General features: G+C 48.4%; 1 protein-coding gene across 1 annotated transcript; it reads left to right on the top strand.

The window, feature by feature from the left end:
* Positions 1-3,414: 3,414 nt before the first annotated feature.
* Positions 3,415-20,485, top strand: TTLL6 (tubulin tyrosine ligase like 6; the record flags this gene model as incomplete). Its single annotated transcript, XM_080679336.1, has 12 exons — positions 3,415-3,450; positions 3,565-3,695; positions 5,073-5,229; positions 6,538-6,681; positions 7,470-7,555; positions 9,958-10,183; positions 11,755-11,930; positions 13,928-14,116; positions 14,962-15,139; positions 16,364-16,636; positions 19,391-19,745; positions 20,217-20,485. The coding sequence occupies exons 1-12, from the start codon at positions 3,430-3,432 to the stop codon at positions 20,483-20,485; spliced, it is 2,205 nt and encodes a 734-aa protein (XP_080535462.1). The 5' UTR covers positions 3,415-3,429.
* Positions 20,486-22,458: the final 1,973 nt, after the last annotated feature.

The raw sequence follows: 22,458 nt of genomic DNA, 5'->3' as shown, positions 1-22,458 counted from the left end.
ATTAAAAACTAGAAATGTGTAAAGTTGGCCGTAACTGAAAGGATGTTGATATGATATAAAGTGGTCAAAAAGCAGATACAAAATTCTTTACATGTTATGGTTACAGTTATGTAAGAATAATTATGCTTAAAATTAAGAATAGCCCTGCTGGTGTGGCTCAATGGTTGAGCCCTAGACCTTTGAACCAGGAGGTCACTGGTTCGATTCCCAGTCAGGGCACATGCCCGGGTTGTGGGCTCCATCCCCAGGAGGCATGCAGGAGGCAGCCCATCAGTGATTCTCATCATTGATGTTTCTATCTCTCTCTCTCCATCTCTTCCTCTCTCTGAAATCAATAAAAAAATTGAAAAAAATTAAGAATGAAAAAAGAATATACAAAAGGGCCAATGTTGCCATGTTAGGGTAGAAGAGTAAAGGTGATTTCTCACCCTACCCTCTCCTAAACTTTCTTTAATGTTATAGTATTTCAAGAATAGTAATAATAAATTAGAATAAAGATATTATTACTATCTTTACAAGAAGTCGGAGAGTAGCCGAGGGAAGAACAGGTAGTCGTAGCAAGAGGACTACAGGCATTAAAGGGGAAGACTGGGTGGCAGGCGGTTGGCCAGGTTTGGAGGTGAGGAGAGGCAGGAGAACACCAGAAATAGGCTTGGTGATCATAGAAGTCTTAGATGTGAACAGGATAGCCGAAACCGGTTTGGCTCAGTGGATAGAGCGTCGGCCTGCGGACTGAAGGGTCCCAGGTTCGATTCCGGTCAAGGGCACGTACCTTGGTTGCGGGCACATCCCCAGTAGGGGGTGTGCAGGAGGCAGCTGATCGATGTTTCTCTCTCATTGATGTTTCTAGCTCTCTGTCCCTCTCCTCTCTCTTCCTCTCTGTAAAAAATTAATAAAAAAAAAAAAAAGATGTGAACAGGATATAAATCAGTTAGTTAGGCCTGGGCAGTTCTGGGTCACTCAGAGGCATACTAAGCACCTTCTTAAGGATTAGTGAAGCAGGGGTATTAAAAACCATTAAAAAAAAAAAAAAAGACTCGATATTTGAAATTCAAGCAAACATCAAAGAAGTCATCATGGGGGTGGAGGGATGAGAACTTTGCTGGACTTCCTCGCGAGTATTTTACGATTGGTCTTGTTTTCACTTGGAATGGGATGGTGGGGGAGACACGACAGCCTCTCTGTAGTTGGGGTCTCTGAAGCTCTGCTTTGGGCCCCGGGCTTGACTCTTGTCCAAGCAGCTGCAAGTCAGTCCTGCACTCTGTGAGCACCGGTTGCTTTCGCTCTCAGGCCAGCAGGTTGCCTGCAAGGGGTTTCGTGCAGAGCCCACACGTGAACAGGCCTCCGCAGAGCACCTCCTCTGCACCCGCTGGGACTGACTCCCTCAGCTGGGAAGGCTTAGGGCTTGGTTCTGAGGCTGTCTCCAGACACTCACTCACTTTAATAATAAGATTGTTTACCAGGTGGTGCCCTGCATAGCACCTCAGCCTGCTCCTGAACATCCCAGGAGGGAGAAACCAAAGCCAGGATTGGCTGAGTGAGTCCCTCAGGTCATAGTCAGGGGCAAAAGGTGGAATCAGCTCCCTCCTGGAGCCTGGCACCGACGGTAGAGGTGTGGTGGCCTTTTATAAACTGCAACCTGTTGCTTGGGCCCAGAGCCCTGGTGGACCACCCCCATGAGCAAGAGAGGGGGTCCCCCTGCAGGTGGACCCAAGTAATTGCCGCTTTCTCTGCCTTCTTTCCAGGTGGGGGGGCCTGTATTTCCCCAGAGTCTCCTCCTAGTCCAGGGAGATGCTCCAGCGTCAGCCTTTGGAAGGCAAGAAAGGGACAGAGAGAGAAGAGAGGGAGGAGAGTTCCATGGCAGATCTGAAAGAAATCGTCACCCTGGCTTTGGTGGGAGAGAACATTGGGACACAAAAGGGGCTTCAGAATGTCCAGCAGCAAGTCAAGAAGAAGAGGAAGAAAAAGAGGTTAGGATTGAAAGATGGGAAATGGGGATCCATGTTGGTAAGAGCAGGAGGGGCCTGGGAGAAAGGGGGCCTTGGCTGCTAATGCATGGGGAAAGGAGACACCATCTGATGAGACTGCCAAAATCACACCGCTTTCGGTTCATATAAAAAGAAGCCACTTTGATGATGTTTTCTAGAATGAAACAATGGTGCATGTGATCTAAACCCACACCTGGCCCTCATCTTTGTTGTGTTTGCGTTCAGGCTGCCTTTTATTTTTTTAAAATTGTGTGTGGCGGGCTAGTTTTCCTGCAGCCCCACCTGGGACGGGATGTTCCTGTGCGCAGTCTCTTGTTCTGGCAAGTGTGTCTGTCTCTGTCTTGCTGCTTTTCTTTTTCTCTTTTCCAGATGATTGGTGATCAATCTATCCAGCTGCCGATATGAGAGCGGTGAGCATCTGCATTCAAGGAATCCACGATGGGGACCCACTGGATTCCCCCACAGGGTTGGGAAGGGTCACTCTTACGTATTTTTGAGGAAGAAAAGGGGTGTCTCCCAATCCTGTTCTTTGCTTCTCTCGGCTCATTGAACTATTTGAGGAAGTTGGGGAGCTCATTCCAAGAAAATACGGGTTTGACCGCAATGCTGTGTTATGAGGGGATCCGATTGTAGGGAAGGCAGCTGTTGCTACAATCAGTGGCTCTTTTTTAGAGCACAGCTTCCAAACTGGCAGTCCCTGAGCTGGAGATGACCTGTAGACCTACTTTGGTCTACGGAGCGGAGTGTTATCGTTATTTTAATTTCACATTTGGCTGCTCTGGGCCGGCCCTGACTCTCCTGGTCACTGCAGGCACTTCTTCCTTTCCAGGCCCTTGAAGGCATTTGTGTTGGGGTGGGAATCAGCTCCCAGGTATCAATGCTAACGGACAGGGGGAGAAGGATGTGAGAGCGTGTGTGTGGATTTGAAATACACTGTGTAATTTTTTTTCTGTTAATTGACTTTACTAATTAAGCTGGGCTCTGGCTGATGTTAAGGATTTTGGTTTATATTCCCTGAACATACAGTGCTTCATGTTTAGGGGAAAGCCAGACGCCCACTTCCTGGTCAGGGGAAGCCAGGGTGGTTAAAACATTCATCCCAAATAACCTTCTATGGGGATTATGGGGCATAGGCTGTATTTTTTTAAATAGTTTTCAACTCTTTGTGTTCCTTTCTTGGCGATGATGTCTCTAGGCAGGGCAAGATGGCTTCAGTCCCAGGGAGCCGAGATGTCTCACTTTGGTGCTCAGTCTGGGAGCACCTGGGAATGTCACTTCCCCACTTTATGCTGCTCCCTCACCCCCCGGGCTAATAGGCCTTTCTTTCTTCCACCCCACGGCAGTGCGTAGGGCCGCCCAACAGTATGGCCTTCGAGAGGGAGGGGAAAACGATGACTGGACTCTCTACTGGACTGACTTCTCAGTGTCGCTGGAGCGGGTGATGGAGATGAAAAGTTACCAGGTATCTGGGTCAGAGCTGGTCCTCAGCATAAGTGGGGTCCTCACTGTCCCCCATGGGTATCCCATGGGTACTCCCGTGTCCCCCATTGTTCATGAATTCCGGCTTCCTTTGCAGAAAATCAATCACTTCCCAGGGATGAGTGAAATCTGCCGCAAGGACTTGCTGGCCAGGAATATGAGTCGCATGTCAAAGTTGTTCCCTAAAGATTTCCACTTTTTCCCTCGGACCTGGTGTCTTCCTGCTGAGTGAGTGCCTGCCTGAGCTCCCTTCTCCACTCCGCACCCCAATTCCATTTCCCGCAGGATCTCCCAGCTCTCTCTCCTGTTCAGGAAGAGAAGGGATAGAGGTGCGGTCAGGGTTCCCAGACTTTCCTCACTTGTCTGGAATGACTTTCAGGGCTTAGTAGCAACTTAGAAGGAAATGTGTTTGCCATCAGGTCAACAGGCATCTCCGGATTTCAGAGCCACCGAGGACCATTGAGTTAAGTGACTTCTCCACTCGTCACAAGGCTCCTTTGAGTTAAAGTGCAAAACAAGAAATATAGGAAGACTGAGATTTATAGTCCATTAAGTTTCTTTCTCTCTTCTGAATATACTTTCTTTTTAAAAAATATATTTTGTTGATTTTTTACAGAGAGGAAGGGAGAGGGATAGAGAGCTAGAAACATCGATGAGAGAGAAACATTGATCAGCTGCCTCCTGAACACCCCCTACTGGGGATATGCCTGCAACCGAGGTACATGCCCTTGACTGGAATCAAATCTGGGACTCCTTAGTCCTCAGGCCGACGCTCCATCCACTGAGCCAAACCGGTTAGGGCTATACTTTATATATATATTTTTTTATTTCAGAAAGGAAGGGAGAGGGAGAGAGGGAGATAGAAACATCAGTGATGAGAGAGACTCATTGATCGGCTGCTTCCTGCATGCCCCACTCTGGGGATCAAGCCCGAAACCCGGGCATGTGCCCCGAATGGGAATTGAACTGTGACCTCCTGGTTCATAGGTCAATGCTCAAACACCAAGCCACGCTGGCCAGGCTGAATATACTTTCTTCAAAGTATGTTCAAAGATGGTATTTACTCTCACACTCTGGCTGGAGTGGAGATACTACAGAGGTAGAGCTGAGCCCAGAGCAGGGCAAGAGGCTGATTGACCCAAGGCCACGTCACGGGGCTTGAGCCGGATTCAGATCTCCAAATCTCCAATCTGCAAACCAGAAAGTCAAACTCCTTGGTCACGGCTAACTTTATGGGGTGTGCAGTATATATCAGCACCCTGCCTGCATTATGTCATGTACAAGATGGGTGTCATCATTCCTCATTATGTAGATGATGGAATTGAGGTTTTCAGAGGCCAAGTCCTTGCATAGGGTTACACTGGTAAGTGGTTTTGCCTGGGTTTAAATCCAGGCCTGAACTCCCTCCAGAGCCCATCTTCTCCCCACTGTGGGTGCTTTACTGGCTCTCCTATTACCAGGCCTCTGGGCATCTGTCTGTTAGCCCCAAGGTGTTTGTCACATTAGATCGTTTGGTTTGTTTGTTTGTTTGTTTAAGAAAGAGTTAGCCTTCCTTTTTACTGCTCCCCAGCTAAAAGTGTATCTCATTCCCTCCCTGTCTGGTAGCTGGGGAGACTTGCAGAACTACAGCAGGTCAAGAAAAAATAAGACATACATTTGTAAGCCGGATTCGGGCTGCCAAGGGAGAGGTATATTCGTCACCCGGACGGTGAAAGAAATCAAACCTGGGGAGGATATGATCTGTCAGCTCTATATTTCAAAGGTACTTCTTCATTGTGATTGTTTATTTATCTCCACAGCAACCTCAGGCTGTAGCTCCACTGGACCGAAGGAGAAATGGGGGAATGGAGGGCAGAGGTGAGGGTGAAGCTGAGTCCTGCCTTCTGCCTTGGACTTTGTCAGCTCCAGCCTTCTGACCGGGGATGTGACATGTGCCGGGGCCAGAGTGTCCCTCACCCTTGCACCCTGTCCGTTGGTCTGGCTCTACCAGGCTGGTCCTTTGCCTCTAACAGACGACAGCTAGGAGAGCACCTTTGGTCTGTGGAGGCCCCAGCTCATTGAGGAGAGGAGAGGAGTCCTGGATAGATAGTGGTAACCAGCTTTACTCCATGACTGGAGGTCAGAGGTCACAGCGGTATAGCCACTGCAGGAAGGGAGTCCTGCAGAAGTGTGCATGGAGGGGGAGGCACCGGCCAGCATTGCAGGTCAGCACTGCAGGGAGAACTCTTACAGAACTGCAGCAATAACATAGCCCTGGACAGTGACAGCATGTTCTTCATCACAGGATGTTTTTATTTTTTTAATCCTCGCCCGAGGATATGTTTCTATTGATTTTTAGAGAGAGAGGAAGAGACATTGAGAGAGAGGGGGAGAGAGAGAGAGAGAGGGAGGTGAGAAACAGCGATCAGTTGCCTCCTACTCATGCCCCGACTAGGGATTGAACCCACAACCTAGGTATGTGCCCTAACCAGGGATTGAACCTGCAACCTTTTGGTGTATGGGATGATGTTCAACCAACTGAGCCACCTGGCCAGGGCATCACAGGACTTTTTTTTTAAAAAAATATATATTTTATTGATATGTCACAGAGAGGAAGGGAGAGGGATAGAGAGCTAGAAACATCGATGAGAGAGAAACATCGATCAGCTGCCTCCTGCACACCTCCCACTGAGGATGTGCCCGCAACCAAGGTACATGCCCTTGACCGGAATTGAACCCGGGACCCTTCAGTCCGCAGGCCGATGCTCTATCCACTGAGCCAAACCGGTTTCGGCATCACAGGACTTTTTAATGCTATTTTGTTTAGTTGGCAAGAGTTCCTTTGGAGGTGGTTACTCATGACATTTGATAGCATAAGAGACAGGCACCGTGTGGTTTAGTGACTTGTACAAGATCATGTGGCTAGTCACTGAGCCCAAACCCCTTTTTCCCTGTCCCCAGCCCTGGCCAAGTCTGCACTCTGTAGCAAGAGGCAGTGTTGGAGCTGACGCCAAGAAAACTAGACGGGGCGCTAATGACTTTCAAGTCTGAATCTCTCCGATGCTGGTGTAACTTCTGTTCTCTCCTCCAGCCCTTTATCATTGATGGGTTCAAGTTTGACCTACGGATTTATGTGCTGATTACATCCTGTGACCCTCTCAGGATTTTTACGTATAAGGAAGGACTGGCCCGCTTCGCCACGACCTCTTACTCCCACCCTTGCACGGACAACCTGGTGAGCTCAGGGGACATGCTGCCTTACCTCCCTCCCATAGTGTGATAAAAAAAAAAAAAAAAAAAAAAAAAAATCCTAGTTAAATCCACTAACACATTCACTAACATTGTGGATTTGGCTGCCTTGGCCGAACACTTAGCACTTGCTGGGTTGCATATATTCTTTCCTTGAGCCCTCCCAGGAGCCCTCAGTAATAGGGATTATCACCTCCCTTTTACAGAGAGGAAATAAAAACCCAGAGAGAGTGAAGCCTTGTCCAAGGTCACAGAACTAGGAAGAGATCAGACTGGGACTCAAGGCCAGGTCTGCTTGACTGCAAAGCCAGTGCCACAGTTCCACACCCCTGGAGTGTCCCTCAGGCAGGGCTCCACCCAATCTCAGGAGGAATTGGAGTTTCTCATACTCCAGGCTGTGGGATATCCCTTCTTTCTTCCTCTGTGCTGCCAGTTTAAGTAAGACCTAAGTCTCCTCCCCCGCCTTTTTAAAAAATATATTTTTGTTGATTTCAGAGAGGAAGGGAGAGGGAGAGAGAGATAGAAGCATCAATCATGAGAGAGAATCATTGATTGGCTGCCTCCTACACGCCCCCCATTGGGGATTGAACCCGCAACCCGGGCATGTCCCCTGACCCAGAGTCGAACTGGTGACCTCTTGGTTCCTGGGTTGACGCTCAACCGCTGAGCCACACCAGGCTGGGCCCCCTTTCTTCTTTAAGCCCCAGGGGCCTTAGGAGGAAGCGGGAGGCCTGCCCTTCCTCTGACTCCATAGACTTGCGTCTCTTCCCCCAGGATGATATCTGCATGCACCTGACTAATTACTCCATCAATAAGCACAGTTCCAATTTCATTCAAGATTCGCACTCTGGCAGCAAGAGGTAAGCAAGTGGCCTCACATCTCTGCTTTCCCGGCCAGTCTCAGAGCGGCGCTCTGCGATTCGACCCAAACCCTGTCAGCCGGCATCAGTGCTTCCATCTTGGGTCACATGCTCTCAGAAAATATTTCCTGGCCTCTAAACCCAGAACAGACTCCTTAGTCTCTGCCCTCTGGCTGTTAATCATTAAAAGAAGGCCACATCGTAAACCCTAGGAGGGTGGGAGGAGGAGAGATAAACATGAACTGTTTCCCCAGCAGGGTACACACACACACACCAAAACATACTCTTGTTACAGTTGGCCCTGCTGACATTTCCAAGCCAACAGATATTTATTGATTCTGGTCTGCTGCGGGAACGGCCGTGCCAGTGGTTCCTAAGCTGTGGTTCCCTGGTGTGTTGCTCCAGCTGAGATTCTCAAATGGTGTGTCGCGAAGCCTGGTGTGGCCTGACCTGTGGCTAGCTGGCTTTAAGATTCTCCAGAAGGGGAAACATGAGAGGAAGGCCTGAGTATCTTCCTAAGCAGCTTTTAGATGCCTGCTATCGTCTAATCCTGTCTCATTTGAGTTTTAAGAAAAAGGGGGACTGAAGAATGTGAACATGACCAGACAAAGGAGAAAGAAAAAGGAAGTGTTTATGGAGGTCTCCCGTGTGTTTGGGCCTGAGCTGGGTGCTTTGGGTGCATTAAAAAATACATTTTTTTTTTATTTCAGAGAGGGAGGGAGAGAGAAAGGGAGATAGAAACATCAATGATGAGAAAGAATCATTGATTGGCTGCCTCCTGCAGGCTCCATACTGGGGATTGAGCCCGCAACCCGGGCATGTGCCCTGACCTGGAATCGAACCATGAATGACCTGGTTCATAGGTTGACACTCAATCACTGAGCCACACCATCCAGGCTGCATTTCTCCACCCCGCCCCCACTAAATTTTTACAACAGCATGGCAGAGTCATTATAAACTACCCTTTGTAGATGCGGAACTGTGAGTTAGGTGCCATCTCATCTTACAGATGAGGAAACCAAGTCTCTGAGAGGTTCAGTTGCCTAAGGTCACACAGTTTTGAATGCCACAGCAGGACAAGAAGGTCGGTCTGCAGACTCCGAGGCACATGCTCCTTCTCCTGCACCAGATTCAAAGGACTGATGAACAGGCAACCTGTTTGGCTTCAGAGCATCAGAGAGGCTCGGTGCAGGGGAAATCATGGTGCCCTCCATGGCAGAGTTCCAAAGAGCAAATGGGGACTCACTAGGCGGAGTCTGCTTGCAGGGGATGTGTCGGGCTGGGTGGGGGTGACCTCCCTTTTTCAGAAAGCCTCTGAGGCAGAGACCAGGTCCTCTTCATCTCTCAGGGAGCCTGGCACATAGCTGGTGTGTGAAATGGAACTGGCTAACCCCTGGGCGTTAGAATGACAATATACATTCCTTGTGATGTGCCTGCAGCATCCTGAAGAGGCTGTGCTGATTTGTCATGGAAGCTCCCTCTGACCTGCCCTGTGGGGAGCTGACTGGAGCAACCCCTCAGATGTTTCCTCAAAAACCTGTACACATCCTCTGACCTCTGTGATAGGGTGACCAGCCAACTCGGTTGGCCTGAGTGAGGGGTTTCCTGGGATGTGGGACTTCCTGGGGCAGTTGGTAACTCTTATCTGTGGAAATGCCCTGGGGCTGCCTTTTCCAAGTGGGCAGTCCTGACACAAAATTTCTGTATCTTTCGTGTCCCCAGAACCCCCTCAGATGATTGAGGTAGAACTCAGGCAGCAGTGTGTGTGTGTGTGTGTGTGTGTGTGTGTGTGTGTGTGTGTGTAAGTCTATCTATTGATCTGAGAGAGAGAAACATGGACCCATTTTTCCACCCATCCATACATTCACTGGTTGACTCTTGTGTGTGCCCTGACTGGGGTTGGAATTCACAACCTTGGCATATTGGGACGATGCTCTAACCAACTGAGCTACCCACCAGGGTGGCAGTTGTGTTCTTAAAAGGCTCCCTAAGTACTTCTCAGGAACACCGAAGAAATAACCACCAAAACAAAAGCATGAGGTAGGGTATTGGTTTTTTTATTTTTTAATTTATCCATTAAAAGCTTTCCACCCAGGGTACGGAGTCCCTGTCCAAGCCCATGGGTGGGTTCTGGGTCACAGTGACAGTGCCCAGGCAGGCCTTACATGTCATTATATCTGTGCCCACTCCAGGGCTGTGGCGGCTTGAGGAGTGTGGCCCTGTGGCTCCCACCTGACCCTACTTGAGCTGTCAAAGTCCTGGTGCCACCCTAGCTCTTGGGTGTCCATCCCTATTGGCTCTGGCACCTTATTTTCTTCAGAAGTTTCTGGTTCTCAGCATGCCATGGCCTTAGATGACCAGAGGTGGGCTGCCCAGCCTCATGGCCTGTGGTTCCCCTCCAGGAAGCTCTCCACCTTCAACAAGTACATGGAGAGCCATGGCTACAACGTGGAGCAGATATGGAGAGATATCGAGGACGTCATCATCAAGACGATCATCTCCGCCTACCCCATCATCAAGCACAACTACCACACCTGCTTCCCCAACCACACACTCAACAGCGCCTGCTTTGAAATCCTGGGCTTTGACATTTTGTTGGACCGCAAACTCAAGCCCTGGTTGCTGGAGGTAGGAAGGTTGGGGCGAGGGGTGAAAACTGGCCCCTGTTTTGGGGATCAGCCAGCTTCAGGCTCATCTCTCTGCCTTTCCAGCTCAGCTAGATCTGTTTAATCAACTTAATTGCGCCAGTTCCTCCCATGGTGCTTGCTGCCTGGGGCTCCTCCCTTAGCTGAGAAGTGGCCACCAGAGGGGGTTAGACGGCCAGGAATTGGAGAATTCCTTGTGCCTCTTTGAGGTCCACCCAGACTTGGAAACGGATCTCAGACACAGAGTGACAGCTCTACCTTTTGTAACAGAGTCCTTTCGTTTCCCAGAAAGGAGGTGCTCTTCATCAAAGCTGGGTTGGTGATGTTGAAGATCAGAGGGGAGCTGCAGGCCTGGCTCTCAGCGGCCTGGACCACTCAGTTCCAAGCACTAACAGAGAATGGCCTGGTGTCTGTGGCCACAGGAATGGGTGTGGAGCCACTCAGTGATTTTCCTGCCTCCCCTAGACCCTGGGGTGATGGGAGGAGGAGGAAGAGAAGCTTCTGGGTGGCTGTCTCTTTTCCAGATTGTACTTGTGCTCGGCAGCCGTCCCAAGCGGTTAGTTATTCAGTATGCACACTGGGTGGAGGGGTGTGGGGTGAGGGTGCAAGTCAGAGGTGCTAGTGCCAGCTGCCAATGACAAGAGTCAGCCTTTGGGGTGAGAAACGCAGAATTATAGATCAGATTCCTGAGGCCTTGCCTTTCCTCCACTCCCAGTCCTTGTTCCCAGGTGTGGGTGGGAAGGAGAATATGGCTGTTTGGAGCTCTTACCTCAAGAGCAGAATTAGCTACCAGGAGCAAGCCTGCAGAAACTGCTAGAACTCTTCCAATGTCACAGAGTGCCTCTGAATAGTATGGACTTTTCTGTGAACAGGAATGTGTCTTCTCCCTTCTCCCACCTGTCTCCCCCGCAAGCCCGGTCAGGATCTCAAATGCATCATTTCTTTCTACTCCTTACCTACCCGCCTGGTCCTTTGGACCGCCCCTCCTTCCATCTGCTCCAGGCACGTGAGAGGACACCGCACACCAGATGGAGGGGAAACCAAAGACGGGGTACTCCCTGATACCTCCCAAGAAACAAGAACTAAAATAACAGCTAGTTAGCCCTAGCTGGATTGGCTTAGTGGATAGAGCGTCAGCCTGGGGACTGAAGGGTCCGGATTTGATTCGGGTCAAGGGCACATGCCCAGGTTGTGGGCCCGATCCCCAGTAGGGGGCATGCAGGAGGCAGCCGATCAATGATTATTCTCTCTTATCGTTGATGTTTCTATCTCTTTCTCCCTCTCCGTTCCTCTCTCTGAAATAATAATAATTTAAAATATATATATATGTATATATGAAGAAATAAAATAAAAGCTAGTTAAACTAGAGGGGTTCCACTTCCTCCGTTCCTCACTGTGGCTTCAGCCCAGACCTTCTTTCTTTCTCCCTTCCATCATCTTGGTAGCCAGGGCCCCAAGGTGGGCTTAGCTAGCTCCCTGGAGGAGGTTTGTTGGCCTCACTCTCTGCTTTCGCTCTGGACAGCCCAGCTTCCAGCTGCCGTCTTGCCCTCACAGGTCAACCACTCTCCGAGCTTCTCCACCGACTCCTGCTTGGATAAGGAGGTGAAGGACAGCCTGCTGTATGACACCTTGGTCCTGATCAACCTGGGGAGCTGTGACAAAAAGAAAGTCTTGGAGGAGGAGAAGCAACGGGGCCGGTTCCTGCAGCAATGTCGTTCTCGGGAGGCCAAGTACAGTAGCACCCCCCCCCCAGGGACCCCATTTTTATGATTGGTCTGTCCCGATCCAAGTTATGATACAATAGCCTGCTCGTTACGTGGCCTTTATGTCACTTCTCTGCGCCTCAGTGTTCTTTCTGTGAAATGGAGCGAATGATACATAAAGTTGTTGGGGGGAATGAAATGAGATCATGTGTATAAAAGGCTTACTTACCACAATGCTTGGCATTATCATGTGTGTTTGAGACTATTAAGAATTTTGCCTGGAGTTGGTGGGGAGGGGAGTCAGCTCTCACACATGATTATCCTACTTGGAAAATTAGTTTATATTTGTGGAATGTGGCAGTTTGAATATTTTCACTGTGACTATTCCTTTGTCTCTATTTTAGGAGATTTAAGTTATAGGTATAATGATACATAATGGAGATAAGCTTATTAATATGATATGAAGATTTAGGGATTACCAATACGAAAAGTAAAACCATTCCTTTTTTTTTTTTTAACCCAAAAGAAAGATTTGCCTGTCCTACCCTGTGTTACTGTGTTGGCAGGAGCTAACGTGTCCCTGCTCCCTGCTGGGAAGCACGTGCCTTACAGAGGCCTCCTTCTGCATCGTGAGTCTATGTCAGAAGACTCTGAGCCGGGGCAAGGAGATGCCTGTGTTGGTTTTCAGACCCGCTGTGGCCCCTGCTCTCATGGGTGGGGCTAGCCCCGCCCTTCACGATGAAACTTCTGGCCCTAACCGGTTTGGCTCAGTGGATAGAGCATTGGCCTGCGGACTGAAGGGTCCCAGGTTCGATTCCGGTCAAGGGCATGTACCTTGGTTACGGGCACATTCCCAATAGGAGGTGTGCAGGAGGTGGCTGATCGATGTTTCTCTCTCATCGATGTTTCTAACTCTCTATCCCTCTCCCTTCCTCTCTGTGAAAAAAATCAATAAAATATATCTTTTTTTTAAAAAAAAGAGATGAAACTTGTGGAACCGAGGCAATAGCATCTGTGTTTGGAAGGCATTTTCATGTGTACTGTCTTCTCTGTAAGGAGGGTGGTAGGCAGTGGGGTGTAGTATGGTCCTGTTTGGGAGCTAAGGAGACAAAGACCCTGGAAGGGGGAACTGACTTGTACTAGGTCACCTCGCTGGTAAGCGGCAGGGCTGGGCCCAGAGCCCCAGGGGTGTGTGGCCTGGGGCTCCAGGACGCCCTCCACTGAGCTGGCTTTCTCTAAACTGCTTAAGGAGGAGGCAGTGTCCGTTAAGGAGCCGCTATGGCGCTCTCCTCCTTGTCACAACCTGGCCCTGGATAGCTCAGTGGCTCTTGGTTTTCCTGCTGTAAAAAGGGCTTATCATTCCTCCCTCTCTGACCTCCACCTCCCCAGGGGGCTGTGAGGAAGAGTGAGATCATCAGAGCACATAAAAGCTCATCCAGGAAGCCCTCAAATTTAGCAAACACAAGCTGTCGTTCTCCAGAGAGTGACAGGGTAGGAGGGGCTGTGATTGGGAAGGTGGCCATGGTCTGCCTGGTCAGAACTAAGCCAAGAGAGAAATGGGTTTGACCTGCAACAGGAGAGAATCTGACGAACTGTCAGAGAAGACTGTTCTTTAAAAAAAAAAAAAAAATTTGTATTGATTTCAGAGAGGAAGGGAGAGATAGAAACATAAATGATGAGAGAGAGTCATTGATCAGCTGCCTCCTGCACATCCCCTACTGGGGATCGAGCCCACAACCCAGGCATGTGCCCTTGCCCGGAATCGAACCGGGGACCCTTCAGGCTACAAGCCTAGCTCTATCCACTGAGCCAAACCAGCCAGGGCCAGAGAAGACTGTTCTAAACAGCTTTTAGCACATATGACAGGATGGCTAGAATCCTCTCTGAAACATTTAGGAAATACCGATTGACCACTGGTGTGTGCAAGGCTTCTGCCTGGCCCTAGATGATATCCAGCTTGGTCACAGGTCTTCCAAGCATCGAGCCGTGTCCCAACGCAGCCCCTGTGTTCTGCTTGCCAACAGGATCGAGGAACTCAAGGGTTTCCAGGCCTTGCGTCGAGAGAAAACTGAGAAGTATGAGAAGGAAAACTGTGGAAGGTTCCACCTGATTTATCCCAGTCTGAATTCGGAGAAGTATGAGAAGTTTTTCCAGGACAACAACTCCCTCTTCCAGAATACTGCCACCTCCAGGGCCCGGGAGCTGTATGCCCGGTAGGAAAGCACCTTCGGGGTGGGTGGGGTGTTGGGAGGATTGTGCTTGACCTGCTGGGTGATTGGCCTAGGTCGGTGAGGAGGGTTTGTGAGCTTCAGCCTCTAACCTTGAACTTGACAGGGAAACATTTGCTTTAGTGTCACAAGAACCAGTGTTGTTAAGTAGCTATGTGGCTGTTTCTAGAAACTCATCCCTGAGACAGGCCCCCCCCCCCCCCCGCCTCCACTCACCCCTCTCCAGAATGCCCAGCCCCTCAGAGCTGCCTCCTGGATTCCTGCAGGTATATAATCTGAGAGCTGGGAGGGGCTCATCCCATCCAGTCCAGTCCCCACCCACCACCTCATTTTATGGAAGGGGAGGACGGAGCAGAGAAGACATCATATAGAGTAATGACAGAAAAGAGACTACAGTTTGTCTCCTGATTCATGGGACTATGTTATTTCTACTACATTATTGGTCAGAGGCCCAGGATATGAAGTGGTCCATTGTGGGATCCCCTGACTTTGGCCTGTCCAGACCCTCTTTTCAGCACCTGTCATGTATGGGATCTGTCCCGCTGGGAGGTGGGGAGCAAGATAGGGTTGTGGTGGAGTGTGGTGGAGTCCCCTTCCTGCGTATTTCTCCTTGGATACTATTCCTAAGACCGGGAATGATGTGGTTTAAGAGATGCCTCTCCTCCACCTCCTGTTCTGTGACCTTCAATCATGTGTGCAGACTGGACATGCTGGGGGAGGCAACGGGGAGTTCTCTGCTCTTTGCCCAGTCTTGTCCACCTCTCCAGCAGAATGCCCTCATTCCAAGCCCATCCCTAACCTACTGACACTCCCTGTTCCTCAATGGGCAGGCAACTGATCCAGGAGCTGAGACTGAAACAGGAGAAAAAATCCTTGCAAATGAAAGAGAAGAAGGTAGAGATGCAGGGAGAATCGGCAGGCGAGCACGCGAGAGGCAAGGGGGCGAAAAGCTGGCAACAGACACAACAGCGAAAATACAAGGCTGCCGCCACCCAAGTCTCCAAACAAGTAAACCCGGATGGGAGGGGAGCACCCTTCCCTGGCTGGGGTGCGGGGGGCGGGGGGTGCCGAGGAAGCCACTGCTCAAAGCCCAGACACACTGAAGGACTGGGGCTGTATGGAGGGCTGGGCCACAGGAGGGGGAGCCTGGAAGTCACAAGGAGCCCAGCGTCCTTCAGAGGATTCCTCCATCCAGGCAGAGAGGACGCTCACTGGTCTGTCCTTGCCTCCATCAGCAGGAGCTGGCAGCTGGGAGGGTGGGCACAATCCCCACGCAGGGAGCGGGCTCCAGGACTACATGTACTCATTGTTCCCAACTCCAGTTTGGGCTGTAACGCTCTCTTCCAGGAGCCAGGGGCACCGCCTAGAAAGGAGGAAGCAGGGAAGAGGTTCTGGGAGGCAGGACCCTCAGAACATTACATGGGGTGACTGACCACAGCTGGGTCCTTCCCGCCTGCTCTCTGCTCAGAGTGTGGGCAGTCCCCCACTGTGGGCCACAGTTGTCCTGTGATCTGAATCTCTGGATTCCTCCATCTCTGCCTAGCTCTCTCTCTATAGGCTCAGTGGAGAGATTCAATTGACTATTCAGTCCATCTCCTTCTTTTCTTCCTTTCTTCCTTTCTTCCTTTCTTCCTTTCTTTCTTTCTTTCTTTCTTTCTTTCTTTCTTTTTTTTAATAGAGTTTATTGATTTTTTACAGAGAGGAAGGGAGGGGGATAGAGAGTTAGAAACATTGATCAGCTGCCTCCTGCACGCCCCCCACTGGGGACATGCCCGCAACCAAGGTACATGCCCTTGACTGGAATTGAACCTGGGACCCTTCAGTCCACAGGCCGATGCTCTATCCACTGAGCCAAACCGGTCAGGACCCATCTCCTTCTTTTCAACAACTCACCCAAAGGGACAGGAGTAGAGCACGTGTTTGTTTTTCATAACTTTATTGGGGCCATAGACCCTCTGAGTATCTGATAAAAGCTGTGGAATCTCTTACCATGACGTATACAAAGATAGTTTTAAGTGGTTCAAAGACCCCATGAAACCATCCATGAGCTCTCCAGGAGTCCCTGAACTCGAGGTTAAGAGCCCCAGATTAGAGAGACTTTGATACCAATTGCTTTCCTTCTCCCCCTCATCTCCTTTGCACCTAACTCTTGGGTGCAGATGAATCTGGAAGTGGACAGAGCTGGGTTCCCATGAGCTGTGTGTTTAGTTTCCTCCTTTCCGATCCCTCCAGCCATTGACATTAATGTCCTTCACGCCTGACATGCTCTTGAATGTCAGAGATGCAAAGAAAAATGAGACAGAGATCAGCCTCAACCAGGAGGCCCCCAAGAAGGAAGATGGCCCCGCTTCCCCTGAGCCTTCCTCTGCGAGACATTACTGCTCTCTACCCGACCTGAGGAACTCGAGCCTTTTCAGCTGCCCCGGGCTGGAGCTCAGTAAACCCATCTCCAGAATCCAGGAAGCCAAGTGTGCCTCTGTAGTGAACATGCTCCCCGGCCCCGTGGTAAGTGGAGCGGTCTACCTCCCAGATGGCTGAGCTCGGGAGGCGGTGATGGCACTCTTGCTTTCTTGTCCCTTCTCTGCCCCTGACTTCCTATTGGTCCTTTGAGGAAGCCTCTTAACCGCCCTGCGCCTTGATTTCCCCACTGTGATGCCCACGTTGTGGAATGGCCCAGCTGCTAGGAATAGCGGCCTATACTTTTAGGGCTTTTAGAAAGGCTGTCCTAGGCATCCCCTCTTTTTAGGCAGGGTACCTCCTAGGACTACTGTAACGAATTACCACAAACTTGGTGGCTTAAAACACACATTTATTGCCCTAACCCAGTGGTCGGCAAACTCATTAGTCAACAGAGCCAAATATCAACAGTATAACGATTGAAATTTCTTTTGAGAGCCAAATTTTTTAAACTTAAACTTCTTCTAACGCCACTTCTTCAAAATAGACTCACCCAGGCCGTGGTATTTTGTGGAAGAGCCACACTCAAGGGGCCAAAGAGGCGCATGTGGCTCGCGAGCCGCAGTTGGCCGACCATGGCCCTAACCGGTTTGGCTCAGTGGATGGAGCATCGGCCTGTAGACTGAAAGGTCCCAGGTTCCGATTCCGGTCAAGGGCATGTACCTTGGTTGTGGGCACATCCCCAGTAGGGGGTGTGCAGGAGGCAGCTGATCGATGTTTCTCTCTCACCGATGTTTCTAACTCTCTATCCCTCTCCCTTCCTCTCTGTAAAAAATCAATAAAATGCATATTTAAAAAACAAACACGCACATTTATTCTCTCAAATACTGAAGGCTAGAAGTCTGAAAACCAGGGCCAAGTGGCAGGAAGTCACAGAGAGAATAAGCATTAGGATGTCACTTCACCCTCTTGGGACCACAGCTCCTTCACTTGGAGATGAAGTTCCCCCTCTCTCAGAACTTTAGATTCCTCAGGCCCTGCTGTTGATTCTGCTGCTATCACTGCCTAAATTCATAACATCGTCACCTCAGGATTTCACAGACGTGGGGAGTGGAGAAAAGAAAAGGAGGTCTTTGAGCCAAACCTCTAGGGCTATTTATTTATTTTTTTGTTTGATGCCATTTCTCTTTAGCCTGAAAAACTCCCTTTAGTATTTATTGTAATGCTTCCCTATCTGCTGGTGATGAACTTTCTAGTTTTGTTTACTTGAAAAAGCCTTTATTTAGCTTTCACTTTGAAGGATATTTTTGTTGGACCTAGAATTCTGGGTTAACAGTATTTTTCTTGCAACACTTTAAAAATGTTGTCCCACTGTCTTCTAGTTTTCTTTCTTTCTTCCTTTCTTTTTTAAAGATTTGCAATTGATTTTGAGAGAGAGAGAGTGAGAGAGAGAGGGAGAGAAACATCAATGTGAGAATGGAACATTGATGGTTGCCATGGGGGATCGAACCTGCAACTGGGCATGTGCCCTGACTGGAATTGAACCAGCAACCTCTCGGTGGATGGGCTGATGCCCAACCAACTGAGCCAACTGGCCAGGGCTCTTTCTTTCTTTTTTCTTTCTTTCTTTCTTTTTTAAAAATTCATAACATTGTCCCCTGTATGCAATGTGTCACTTTGTAATGGATGCTCTCTTTATATCTCTGAATTTAAGCAGTTTGATTATGATGTGTCTGGGTGTAATTTTATTTGTATTTATCCTATTTAGGAAACTTGAACTTATTGGTTTTGTAAATTGAGGACTTACACCAAATTTGAGAAGTTTATAGCTGTTATTACTTCAAATATTTTTTCTGCCTTATTCTATTCCTTTCTGTTTTACTTTCTGTCTCTATGACTGCTCTAGGTACCTCATATAAGTAGAAATATACAATATTTGTACTTACATGTCTGGTTTATTTCACTTAGCATAATGTTTTCAAAGTTCATTCATGTTGTATTATGTATCAGAATTTTCTTCTTTTTTAAGACCGAATAGTATTCCATTATATGCATATACCACACTTTATTTATTCATTCATCTTTTGGTGGACATTTGGCTATGTTTGGCTATTGTGAATAATGTTGCTGGGATCATTGGTGTACATAGTTTTTTAAAAGGAGCTATCTAGCCCTAGCCAGTTTGGCTCAGTGGATAGAGCATCGGCCTGTGGACTCAAGGGTCCCAGGTTCGATTCCAGTCAAGGGCATGTACCTTGGTTGTGGGCACATCCCCAGTGTGGGGTGTGCAGGAGGCAGCTGATTGATGTTTCTCTCTCATCGATGTTTCTAGCTCTCTTTCCCTCTCCCTTCCTCTCTGTAAAAAAATCAATAGAATATATATATATATATATATTTTTTAAAAAGGAGCTATCTAATAACTTATTTTGAATGTATACCTAAGGCACAGAATTGATGGTCACAGGGTATTTGTAATCATATTTTACCAAGTATTTCTAGATGGTTCACCAGAATGACTGTCTGCATTCTCATCAGCAGTGCATGAGAGTCCCTGTACCTCTGCATCCCACCAACAGCTTTCTAAGTTTTGCTAATCTAATAGCTGTAAAATAGGTATTTCTCTGATTACTAATCTCTAGTGTTTAAAATCTCTGTCATATTTAAAGACCTCCTGAGGAAGCTCTGTGGACATCCCCACCATATTCTGCTCTAGTGTTTAACCAATTCCTGGTTAGGAAACTATTCTAACCTAATCTTTCATCCTGCTGATGAAATCAGTTCTTAATCTGTTTAAATCAAGAATGGCATAGCAAGGAGCCCTTTGCTTTCCACAGTCTCATTTTGGATTGTTTTCTCTTCCAGCTCTTAACTTCATTAGAAACCTCAGAAACCTGCACCCAGTTTTCAGACTCCCCTGAGTCCCTGCTGAGCATGACAAACAGCCCAGAATGCAGTAGCCCAGAGATGGACAGAGTGGTCTCCTTTAAATGCAAACAGCAGCAGATCCCCCAGCACCTCTTCCAGGAGAAAATATCAAAAATTTCTCTGCCTACAAAATCCCAGCGCTACTCGTTGAACCCACGTTGGACTTGGCTAAAGAATAACATGAAGAAGCAGCATCTGATGTCAGAGTTGTTCACCAAGGTTCAACTGAGGGAGAAGCTCTCCTTGTTCCCAGCTCCCTACAACTCAAAGCTGGTGTTAAGTAACCAGTCACGTGAGTGCCAGCCTGTACAGGGATATACCAAGAGCACATGGAGTAACCAACAGAACCAGTCCTAATCTTTGGGGAGCATTCAGTCTCCCCCAGAAGGGGGATACATTCCCTGTCCTTAGGGTGACCGCAGTCTGATGGTGGAGACATAGTCTGTGTCCTTAGGGAGTTTCCAGTCTTATTGGGAAGATAAGAAAGATAAAAATAGAATGCTATGTCTAAGTACCCTCTTCAACATTCCCCGGTTCTCATTCAGTTGAGGCCCATTCAGCTAAATCTGTACCAGATGGAGGCATTAAGTATGAAAAAACAGGGAAGAGAAACTATTTGGAGAAAAGAGCAAGGGATGATTCTGATTCAGGATCAGATTTAGACCAGGAGACCCTAGCGGGAGGTGGCCTTTTCCAAGAATTTGTGCTGAGTCCAGCAGCCTAAATTGATAATGACAATTTATCAATTTCTTTGCCTTTCCAGAAAACTTCCCCCTGCCCCAGGAGTGTTACCTGCGCAGCCAGAGCTCTCATGAGAAGAGGCCGCTGGATATGTCCTCCCTCCTCTTCTTGAAGAATGCTCACCGCCGTGATGTTTCTCTGAGGGATCTACTGGTGGTTGCCACTTCAGCCCGACTGGATCCGAGGCCTGGCAGAAGACGTTTGGGTGTTACAAGGGACCCGTGTATACAGGATCGGGAAGCATGCAATCACTGCCTGATCTCTGGCCAAAAAGGATATGAGAGGAAATAGGTAGGCCCACCCACATTCCCTTCCTTAATGTGCCTGGTGCATTGGCAAGCACCATATGTATATATTTCTGGAATGAAATGTTGGGTAAGTAGGTGGATGGATAGATTGATTGATAAATCCATACACGTAAGCAGACAATTAAGACTAACCTTAGTTAAAATGTGACCCCCTTGCAATTTATATTTTTGCTACGACTAATCTGTTCCCACTGCTTTTTAAAAAAAAAAAAATGTTTTATTGATTTTTTACAGAAAGGAAGGGAGAGGGGGAGAGAGTTAGAAACATCCATGAGAGAGAAACATCCATCAGCTGCCTCCTGCACACCCCCTACCCGGGATGTACCCACAACCAAGGTACATGTCCTTGACCGGAATCGAACCTGGGACCCTTGAGTTCACAGGCCAACGCTCTACCCACTGAGCCAAATCGGTTAGGGCTGTCCCCACTGCTTTAAGTGTACTTTGCCTTGTCTTCACTTATGGCTAAAATTGAGACCATCATTAATGCCGGTCCCAGAAGTAGAACCATGTCAACTATGAAGGGTTGATTCCCACATCTTTCATGCTGTGCCAACCTGGCCTAGGTCCAGGCCACTTGCCCCAAAGCTGGCTCTGTAACGGAGTGTCCTGAAGGGACTGAACAACCGGACAGTGGATACTGAGATTTGGAAACAAAGATCTTTAAGCTTTCATTCTACCGTGTGAAAGGACCAAAGGGACCAAGGAACCCTCTGTCAGAACTTTAGTTGGCATATAAAAACTTCAGGGAACTCGCCAAAACCGGTTTGGCTCAGTGGATAGAGCGTCGGCCTGCGGACTAAAGGGTCCCGGGTTCGATTCCGGTCAAGGGCATGTACCTTGGTTGCGGGCACATCCCCAGTGCGGGGTGTGCAGGAGGCAGCTGATTGATGTTTCTCTGTCATCGATGTCTCTAGCTCTCTATCCCTCTCCCTTCCTCTCTGTAAAAAGTCAATAAAATATATTTAAAAAAAAACAAAAAACTTCAGGGAACTCGACAACATAGCAGTGCATAGTAGAGGGGTTTGTGCTGCTGGGCACACTGGCTTTTGATGTACCAAAAGCCTTGCATGCATTATCTCAATCCTCAAAGAAACTCTATGTGGTTAATACCATTTTATTCTTTTTTTTTTTTTTTTTTTTTTTTTTTTACAAATGAGGAAACCAAAGTTTAGAGAGGTTAAGTAACTTGCCTAAGAACACACCGATAATGAGCTCCTAAGCTTGTGCTCTTAATCACTACCGCTTACCTCTGGCCAGCCGTCTTGGCCGCTCTTAAATAATCTATAGCAAATGTTTGGGGCTATAGGGATGTAGGAAGATGAATGCAAAATGAATGTAGGTAAAATGAATTTCTGGTGACCATGGATGTGAATCACCTGAGCATCTTCTGATACACTCGATAAGAATGGTGATGATGCGTTAATTGACTTGAATATTCTAGAGGCCATTTTACCATTTTACAGGAAAATCTAAAAAAATCTTTTTTCCCCCCCCAGAATCAGACTGGATCTCTGCCATTCCCCACCCCACCCTACCCCACCCCTCCCCCTTTTTACTTTTTACTCCCAGGAAATGATTTGTCTCTTCTTACAGTGTCTACAATGCCCATGGGATCAACCAAAAGTTTTATTTTCTCATCTAGATATCCTAGTCTTATAAGTCCCTCCCTCTCACTAGCACCACTGAGGCCAACAGCCTTGCCTTTTGTGCCCTCCCAGTTAGCTGACAGTGCTGTAGGACCATGACTTCTGGGAGTTATTGATGTTGTCCCAGGACATACCCCAGTTGCTCCTACCGGTGTCATTCCTATGGGCCCCTCACATGGCACCATCATCCAGAACACTCCCCCAGATAGAGCAATGTGAGGGGGGAGTGTTTCAGAGAAGGATTCACAACTGTCAAGAATCCAAAGCCCTCAGTCCACCAACAGGCCTGTGCCAGTTGGTCTTCAAC

The sequence above is a fragment of the Plecotus auritus genome, assembly GCF_963455305.1.
Source record: "Plecotus auritus genome assembly, chromosome: 7".
NCBI lineage: Eukaryota > Metazoa > Chordata > Mammalia > Chiroptera > Vespertilionidae > Plecotus > Plecotus auritus.
This window is presented reverse-complemented; position numbering and strand designations above follow the sequence as displayed.